Source organism: Zonotrichia leucophrys, unplaced genomic scaffold (genome assembly GCF_028769735.1).
Source record: "Zonotrichia leucophrys gambelii isolate GWCS_2022_RI unplaced genomic scaffold, RI_Zleu_2.0 Scaffold_1352_12103, whole genome shotgun sequence".
Classification (NCBI taxonomy): domain Eukaryota; kingdom Metazoa; phylum Chordata; class Aves; order Passeriformes; family Passerellidae; genus Zonotrichia; species Zonotrichia leucophrys.
The window spans coordinates 2001-11819 of NW_026993557.1; the positions used below are offsets into that span (position 1 = coordinate 2001).

At 60.0% G+C, this 9819-nt stretch overlaps 1 protein-coding gene across 1 annotated transcript; it reads left to right on the forward strand.

Moving 5' to 3' along the window:
* Positions 1 to 855: 855 nt before the first annotated feature.
* LOC135442142 (cathepsin D-like) lies at positions 856 to 9419 on the forward strand (the record flags this gene model as incomplete). Its single annotated transcript, XM_064701683.1, has 6 exons — positions 856 to 971; positions 4209 to 4332; positions 5917 to 6040; positions 6789 to 6907; positions 8447 to 8646; positions 9297 to 9419. Coding segments are annotated over exons 1-6 (806 nt in total), but the record flags the coding sequence as incomplete, so codon positions are not given.
* Positions 9420 to 9819: the final 400 nt, after the last annotated feature.

A 9819-nucleotide genomic window follows, 5' to 3' on the forward strand; every position in this document is an offset into this window, starting at 1 on the left:
TCAGAACCCCCCGAATTCTGGGGCGAATTTGGGGTCACAACTCCCCAAAATGTGGGGAGAGTTTGGGGTCACACCCCCCCGAATTTTGGGGCCGGTTTGGGGTCACCACGCCCCCCCCCCCTAACTTGAGGAGGGGTCTCAGTTATGGGAGAATTTGGGGTCCCCCCCCCACCATGACTTTTTTTGGGGGACAATTCCAAATTCTCTGGTAATTTTGGGAGCCCCCCCCAAGCCGTGACAATTTTGGGAACCCCAAAATTGATTAATTTTAGGGGACCCCCCCATTTTGAGCCAGTTCAGAGCCCCCTCCCCATATTTCGGGGTGATCCCCCCAATTCTGGGGGTCAATTTTACCTTTTCCCACTTTAAACCACCCCAAAAATTTTGGGGAGCCCCTCCCAAATTCCGGGGCGGTTTTGGGGCCCCCCCAAATTTCTGTTTTGGCGGGAATTCCCCGCCCCCCCCCGGATGTGGGGGCGGTTTTGGGGTTCCCGCGCCCCCTGAGTCACCCCCGCCCCCGCCATTACGTCATTGGGGGCGTGGCTTCATAATTTATGGTTAGCTGTGGGCGTGGCTACCTGGTACTTTATCAATGAGTAGGCGTGGCGGCTCAGAATATTTTAACCAATGAATGGCGTGGCTCCTGGGAGTGGGCGTGGCTTGGCGTACCACTTAAGTACATTGTGGGCGTGGCTGCACAAAGCATCCAGCAATGTGGGCGTGGCTTATGGGGCTTCCCCATTGCCGTCAATGGAATGGGGCGTGGTTTTGAGGGAAGGGGCGTGGTTTCACGAAGGGGGCGGGGGTTGCGGGGGTTCCCCCCGGCGCGCGGGGCGGGGGGGGCTCAGTGCAGCCATGGGGGGGCTCGGGGCGCCTTTTGGGGGGCTCGGGGTGCCCAGGGGGGGTCCCGCGATCGGGACCCTCCCCCTGATGCTGCTGCTGATGGCGGCTGGAGCGGGAGCGGTGCTGCGGTGAGAGAGGGGAGGGGTCCGGGGGGGATTTTGGGGGTCCTGGGGGGGATTTGGGGGGTCCTGGAAGGGATTTTGGGGGGTCCTGGGGGGACTTTGAGGGGAGTTTGGGGGGTCTCTGATATCTGGGGGCTGTTTGGGGGGAGTTTAGGGGTGTCCCGGATACCTGGGAGTGGATTTGGGGGTTTCCTGGGGGCTGTTTGAGGGGAGTTTGGGGGGTCTTGGATACTTGGGGGGGAATTTGGGGGGATCCTGGGGGGTGTTTGGGGGGTCCTCGGGGGACTTTGAGGGGAGTTTGGGGGGGTCCCGATACCTGTCCGGATACCTGGGGGGAATTTGAGGGGAGTTTGGGGGGTCCCGGTTACCTGGAGGGGAATTTGAGGGGTTCCCGGATACCTGGGGGGAATTTGAGGGGAGTTTGGGGGGTCCCGGATACCTGAGAATGGATTTGGGGGCTCCTAGGAGGTGTCTGGGGGGTCCTGGGGAGAAGTTAAGGGGGTCCTGGATATCTGGGGGGGAAATTTGGGGGTGTTCTGGGGGAGTTTGGGGGGTCCCGGATTACCTGGGAGTGGATTTGGGGAGGTCCTGAGGGGGTCCCGGATACCTGGGGGGTGTTTGGGGGGGTCCTGGAGGATATTTGGGGGTAATTTGGGGGGTCTCGGATGTCTGGGAGTGGATTTGGGGGGTGCTGGGGGGAGTTTGGGGGTCCTGGGTGGATTTTGGGGGGTCCCGGATACCTGGGGGATGGATTTGGGGGGGTCCTGGGGGAATTTGGGGGGTCCTGGATACCTGGGGGATGGATTTGGGGTGTCCTGGTGGGAGTTTGGGGGGTCCTGGGTGGATTTGGGGGGTCCCAGATACCTTGGGGATGGATTTGGGGGGGTCCTGGGGGGAATTTGGGGGGTCCCGGATACCTGGGGGATGGATTTGGGGGGGATCTCGGATACCTGGAGACGCCCAGGTGGGATTTTGGGGTTCCCAGATGCCCCCAGGTGGATTTTGGGGGTGAACTTGGGGGTTCCCGGATACCTGGATCCCCTCAGGTGGGGGTTTGGGGGTGCGGGATTCCTCACAGGTGGATTTTGGGGTTCCCAGATGCCCCCAGGTGGATTTTGGGAGGGGTTTTAGGGTTCCCGGGTGCCCCAGGTGTATTTTTGGGGTGCATTTTGGGGTTGATTTTTGGGGTTCCCAGTCCCTCCCAGCTGTATTTTGGGGTTCCCGGATGCCCCAGGTGTATTTTGGGGTTCATTTTGGGGTACATTTTGGGGTTCTCGGCTGCCCCAGGTGTATTTTGGGGTTCATTTTGGGGTTGATTTTTGGGGTTCCCGGTCCCTCCCAGCTGTATTTTGGGGTTCCGGGGTGCCCCAGGTGTATTTTGGGGTTCTCGGATGCCCCAGGTGTATTTTTGGGGTTCATTTTGGGGTTGATTTTTGGGGTTCCCGGTCCCTCCCAGCTGTATTTTGGGGTTCCCGGATGCCCCAGGTGTATTTTGGGGTTCATTTTGGGGTTCTCGGATGCCCCAGGTGTATTTTGGGGTTCCGGGGTGCCCCAGGTGTATTTTGGGGTTCATTTTGGGGTTCATTTTGGGGTTCCCGGTCCCTCCCAGCTGTATTTTGGGGTTCCCGGTCCCTCCCAGCCGTATTTTGGGGTTCCCGGATGCCCCAGGTGTATTTTTGGGGTTCCGGGGTGCCCCGGGTGTATTTTGGGAGTGGATTTTGGGGTTCCGGGGTGCCCCAGGTGTATTTTGGGGTTCATTTTGGGGTTCTCAGGTGCCCCAGGTGTATTTTGGGGTTCATTTTGGGGTTCATTTTGGGGTTCCCGGTCCCTCCCAGCTGTATTTTGGGGTTCTCGGCTGCCCCAGGTGCATTTTGGGGTTTCCGGGTGCCCCAGGTGTATTTTTGGGGTTCCGGGGTGCCCCAGGTGTATTTTGGGGTTCATTTTGGGGTTCTCAGGTGCCCCAGGTGTATTTTGGGGTTCATTTTGGGGTTCCCGGTCCCTCCCATGCGATCCCGAGCGGGGGCGGGACCGGTCGGACCCGCTCGGCCCCGGCCCCACCCTCCAGGGCGTGACCCCGCCCGTGACCTCTGACCCCGCCCGTGACCCCAAATTTTGGGGGGACCCCCCCCCATTAACCCTTCCAACCCCGAGGAAACCCCCTCATTCATTAACTCCATTAATTATTAATTAACCTAATTAATTTACTAACCCCATTCATGCTCCCCCCCCTCCGCCGCCGTTCAGCGCAGCGCTGGCGGTCCCTCATTAGCATAATTAGCATAATTAGCGCCATTAGCTCATTAAGGTCATTAAGCCGTTAACCCTTTCCTGTTCTCACAGCATCCCCCTGGAGAGGGGGCCCCCCAAATCCCCTCATTAGCATAATTAGCTCATTAAGCTCATTAACCCTTTGGTGTCCCCGCAGGATCCCTTTGGAGAGGGGGCCCCGAATCCCCTCATTAGCATAATTAGCTCATTAAGCTCATTAACCCTTTGGTGTCCCCGCAGGATCCCTTTGGAGAGGGGGCCCCCCGAATCCCCTCATTAGCATAATTAGCTCATTAAGCTCATTAACCCTTTGGTGTCCCCGCAGGATCCCTTTGGAGAGGGGGCCCCCGAATCCCCTCATTAGCATAATTAGCTCATTAACCCTTTGGTGTCCCCGCAGGATCCCTTTGGAGAGGGGGGCCCCCGAATCCCCTCATTAGCATAATTAGCTCATTAAGCTCATTAACCCTTTGGTGCTCCCGCAGGATCCCTTTGGAGAGGGGCCCCCCGAATCCCCTCATTAGCATAATTAGCATAATTAACCCTTTGGTGTCCCCGCAGGATCCCTTTGGAGAGGGGGCCCCCCAAATCCCCTCATTAGCATAATTAGCTCATTAAGCTCATTAACCCTTTGGTGTCCCCGCAGGATCCCTTTGGAGAGGGGGCCCCCCGAATCCCCTCATTAGCATAATTAGCTCATTAAGCTCATTAACCCTTTGGTGTCCCCGCAGGATCCCTTTGGAGAGGGGGCCCCCAAATCCCCTCATTAGCATAATTAGCTCATTAAGCTCATTAACCCTTTGGTGTCCCCGCAGGATCCCTTTGGGAGGGGGCCCCCCGAATCCCCTCATTAGCATAATTAGCATAATTAGCTCATTAACCCTTTGGTGTCCCCGCAGGATCCCTTTGGAGAGGGGGCCCCCCGAATCCCCTCATTAGCATAATTAGCTCATTAACCCTTTGGTGTCCCCGCAGGATCCCTTTGGAGAGGGGGCCCTGGGTGCCCCCCAAATTCTGGGGGGGGGGCGGGGGCGGCCCCCGCAGCCGCAGTGGGGGAGGGGCGGCGGCGGCGCCCGCGAGGCTGCACAACTACATGGACGTGAGTGGGGGAGGGGACACTGGGGACAGTGGGGGGGATTGGGGACACTGGGGACATTGGGGGGATTGGGGGACATTTGGGGACATTGGGGGGATTGGGGACATTGGGGACATTGGGGACATGGGGTGGATTGGGGACATCGATGGGGACATTGGGGGACATTGGGGACATTGGGGGGATTAGGGACATTGATGGGGACATTGGGGGATTGGGGGGATTGGGGACATTTGGGGACACTGGGGACATCGATGGGGACATTGGGGACATTGGGGGCATTGGGGACATCGATGGGGACATTGGGGGGATTGGGGGCATTGGGGACAGGTGGAAATGGGCCTTGGGGACATTGGGAGGGACATTGGGGACATCCGGTGGTGTGGGGGACAGGGACGTTGGGGACACGGGGGCATGGGTGTGACAGTGACCTGGGGACATGGAGGGGTCACAGGGACCTTGGGGACATTGGGGACAGGGATGTGACAGTGACATGGGGATGTCACAGGGACCTTGGGGACATGGTGGGGATGGGCTTTGGGGACATTGGGGGAGGGACAGGGATCCTGGGGACAAAGGTGTGACAGTGACGTGGAGGGGATCCCAGAGACCTTGGGGACATGGGGACAGGGGTGTGACAGTGCCATGGGGACATGGAGGGGTCACAGGGACCTTGGGGACATTGGGGACAGGGACGTGACAGTGACATGAGGATGTCACAGGGACCTTGGGGACATTGGGGAGGACAGGCCTTGGGGACATTATGGGGGACATTGGGGACATTGGGGGAGGGATCTCCAGGACCTTTGGGGACATGGGGTGGAGAGGCCTTGAGGACATTGGGGGAGGGACAGGGACCTTGGGGACAAAGGTGTGACAGTGACATGGAGGGGTCACAGGGACCTTGGGGACATGGGGACAGGGGTGTGACAGTGCCATGGGGACATGGGAGGGTGTGACAGTGCCATGGGGACACTGGGGTGGCTCCCAGCACCTTGGGGACATGGGAGGGATGGGGACATCCCCACCCTTTTGGGGACACTGGGGGGGTGTGACGGTGACATGGTGACACTGGGAGGGTCACAGGGACCTTAGGGACATCAAGGGGAGGGGGACAGAGACATGGAGGGGTCACAGGGACCCTGGGGACAGGGGTGTGACAGTGCCATGGGGTGGGTGTGACAGTGACATGGGGACATGGGAGGGGTCACAGGGACCTTGGGGACATTTGAGGGGGGTCACAGGGACCTTGAGGACATCAGGAGAGTGGGGGACAGGGACATGGAGGGGTCACGGGCACCTTGGGGACTGGGATGTGACAGTGACATGGGAGCACTGGGGTGGGGTCCCAGCCCCTCGGTGGCACAGTGGTGACACCGTGTGACCCCAAGGTGACACCGTGGTGACCCCAAGGTGACACTTTTTGCCCCCTCCCCAGGCTCAGCACTGTGGCACCATCTCGCTGGGGATGGGGAGGGGACATCCCCACCCCTTTGGGGACACTGGGGGGGTGTGACGGTGACATGGTGACACTGTGGGGGTCACAGGGACCTTGGTGACCCCAAGGTGACACTGTCCCACCCCCCCCAGGCTCAGTACTACGGCACCATCTCGCTCGGGACCCCTCCCCAGAGTTTCCGGGTCATTTTCGACACCGGCTCCGCCGATCTCTGGGTGCCCTCGGCGCGCTGCTGCCTGCTCTACCTGGCCTGCTGTGAGGGGCGGGGCTTGTGGCGGTGGGCGGGGCATGGAGTGGTGGGGTTTGAGTGTGGGCGGGGCCAAGCAGGGCGTGGCTGGGGTGTGGGCGGGGTCTAGCAGGGCAGAATGGGTGTTGTTTGGGTGGTGGGTGGGGCCTAGATGGGTGTGGTTTGGGTGTGGGAGGGGCCTAGCAGGCTGTGGTTTGAGTGTGGGCGTGGCCTAGTACCATGTAATGGGTGTGGTTTGGTGTGGGCGGGGCTTAGTAGGATGGAACAAGTATGGTTCGGGTTGTGGGTGGGGCCTAGCAGAGTGGAAAGCATGATAGGGATGGGGCAGTGGGCGGGGCTTAACAGGGTGTGGCATGATGAAAAGGGCGTGGTTTGGGTGATAGGAATGTCCTAGTATGGCAGAATGGGCGTGGTTTACACCTGGCAGGGCGTGGTCAGTGAAGTGGGCGTGGTTTGGTAGAGGAGATGGAGCATATTTGGGTGTGGTTGTGTAACTGGGCGTGGTTTAGTGGTGGATGGGCGTGGTCTGGGACGGTGTGTTTGGGACAGAGCCTCAAGTGATTTCTCTGGACTGAGAGGGGCGGGGCTTGAAGGGGGTGTGGTCTGGGTGAGGAGGGGTACTTGGGGCCGAGCCTATGTGTAGAGGGATGCTGAGAAATGGGCGTGGCCTGAGTGTGGATGGGCGTGGTCTGATGGGAGTGGGTGTGGTCTGAGGTGAGTGGGCGTGGCCTGACGGTAGTGGGCGTGTCCCCGCAGGGCTCCACCCCCACTACCAGCCCCTGCTGTCCAGCACCCACCGGGCCAACGGCACGGCCTTCGCCATCAGCTACGGCAGCGGGAGCCTGAGGGGCTTCCTGAGCACCGACACCCTCACGGTGGGTGGGGGTCCCTGGGGAGGGGTCCTGGGGAGGGGTCTGGGGTCCCTGAGCACTGACATGCTCATGGTGGGCTGTGTCACTGTCACAGTCCCTGTGTCACTGTCACCATGTCACTGTCGCTGTGTCACTGTCACTGTCCCCACAGGTGTTCAACGTCTTGGTAGCCATGTCAGTGTCACTGTCACTGTCCCTGTGTCACCATCCCTGTCCCTGTGTCACTGTCACCGTCCCTGTGTCCCTGTCCCCACAGGTCTCCAATGTCTCGGTGCCCAACCAGACGTTCGCTGAGGCCATGGCCCTGCCGGGCCTGGCCTTTGCAATGGCGCGTTTCAATGGCGTCCTGGGCCTGGCCTACCCTGTGTCACTGTCCCCACTGTCACTGTCCCTGTCCCTGTCCCCACAGGTGTCCAATGTGTCCGTGCCCAACCAGACATTTGCTGAGGCCGTGGCCCTGCCGGGCCTGGCCTTTGCAGTCGCGCGTTTCGATGGCGTCCTGGGCCTGGCCTACCCCGGTGTCACTGTGTCCCTGTCACTGTGTCACTGTGTCACTGTGTCACTGTCACTGTCACTGTCCCTGTGTCCCTGTCCCTGTTCCCACAGGTGTCCAATGTCTCCGTCCCCAACCAGACGTTTGCTGAGGCCGTGGCCCTGCCGGGCCTGGTGTTCGGGGCTGCGCATTTCGATGGCGTCCTGGGCCTGGCCTACCCCAGTGTCCCTGTCCCTGTGTCACTGTGTCTGTGTCACTGTGTCACCACATCAATGTCCCTGTTACTATGTCACTGTCCCTGTGTCCCCACAGGTGTCCAATGTGTCCGTCCCCAACCAGACGTTCGCTGAGGCCGTGGCCCTGCCGGGCCTGGCCTTTGCAATGGCGCGTTTCGATGGCGTCCTGGGCCTGGCCTACCTCGGTGTCACTGTGTCCCTATCACTGTGTCACTGTGTCACTGTCACTGTGTCACCATGTCAATGTCCCTGTCCCTGTGTCCCCACAGGTGTCCAATGTCTCGGTGCCCAACCAGACGTTTGCTGAGGCCGTGGCCCTGCCGGGCCTGGCGTTCGCGGCCGCGCGTTTCGATGGCGTCCTGGGCCTGGCCTACCCAGTGTCACTGTGTCACTGTCACTGTCACTGTGTCACCATGTCAATGTCCCTGTCCCTGTCCCCACAGGTCTCCAACGTGTCCGTCCCCAACCAGACGTTCGCTGAGGCCGTGGCCCTGCCGGGCCTGGCCTTTGTGGCTGCGCGTTTCGATGGCGTCCTGGGCCTGGCCTACCCTGTGTCACTGTCCTTGTGTCACTGTTCCTATGTCACTGTCACTGTGTCATCATGTCAATGTCCCTGTCCCTCTGTCCCTGTCCCTGTCCCCACAGGTCTCCAACGTGTCCGTCCCCAACCAGACGTTTGCTGAGGCCGTGGCCCTGCCGGGCCTGGCGTTCGCGGCCGCGCGTTTCGATGGCGTCCTGGGCCTGGCCTACCCAGTGTCACTGTGTCACTGTCACTGTCACTGTGTCACCCTGTCCCTGTCCCTGTCCCCACAGGTCTCCAATGTGTCTGTCCCCAACCAGACGTTCGCTGAGGCCGTGGCCTTGCCGGGCCTGGCGTTCGCGGCCGCGCGTTTCGATGGCGTCCTGGGCCTGGCCTACCCCGCCGCGTCCGCGGGCCCGGCGCGCCCGGTGTTCGACAACATGATGGAGCAGGGGCTGTTCCGCAACAACGTCTTCTCCTTCCACCTGCGCAGGTACGGGGGCGCCCCTGGGCACGGCTGGGCACCCTGAAAGTGTCCCTGAAATGGCCCTGAGCACTCCCAGATCGCGCCCTAAATGCAGGCAAAATCATGGATAGATATGTCCAAAATGTCGCCAAATACACCCAAAATATCCCCCAAATACACCTAAAATATCCCCCAAATACACCCAAAATATCCCCCAAAACCACCTAAAATATCCCCCAAATACACCCAAAATATCCCCCAAATACACCCAAAATATCCCCCAAATACACCCAAAATATCCTCCAAATACACCAAAACTAACCCCAAATCCTCTCTGGGACCCCCAAATCCCCCTAAAATCCCCTGTGGGACCCCAAATTCTCCCTGAAATCCCTTCTGAGACCCCCATGGGACCCCTAAATCCCCTGCTGGACCCCCATGGGATCCCCAAATCCTCCCTGGGACCCCCCCAAATCCCCCCAGAATCCCCTCTGGGACCTCTAATTCCCCTTGAAATCCCCCCTGGGACCCCCAGATCCCCCCCAAATCCCCTGTGGGACCCCCAAATCCCCCCCAGATCCCCCCCAAATCCCCTGTGGGACCCCCAAATCCCCCCCAGATCCCCCCAAATCCCCTGTGGGACCCCCCTGACGCCCCCCACTCTCCCCTGGGCGCAGTGGGGCGTCCGAGGGCGACGGGGGGGAGCTGCTCCTGGGGGGCATCGACGAGGGACGGTTCGAGGGACCCCTGCACTACATCCCCGTGTCCCGCAAGAGCTACTGGCAGGTGCACATGGACAGGTGAGACCCCCCCAAAAATACACCCTGATCCCCCCAAAATCCCCCCAAAAAATACACCCAGGTCTACCCAAAATCCCCCACAAATATCCCCAAAAAATACACCCAGATCCCCCCAAAATCCCCCCCAAATTCCCCCAAAAATACCCACAAATCCCCCCCGAAATTCCCCCCAAAGTCTCCTCAAAATCCCCCCCAAATTCCACCCCAAATCCCCCCAAATCCACCCACAAATTCCCCCCCAAAAATACACCAGGTCTACCCAAAATCCCCCACAAATATCCCCAAAAATCCCCCCAAATCCCCCCCAAAATCCCCCCCAAATTCCCCCAAAAAATACCCACAGAGCCCCCCAAAATCCACCCACAAATTCCGCCAAAATCCCCCCGAAATTCCCCAAAAA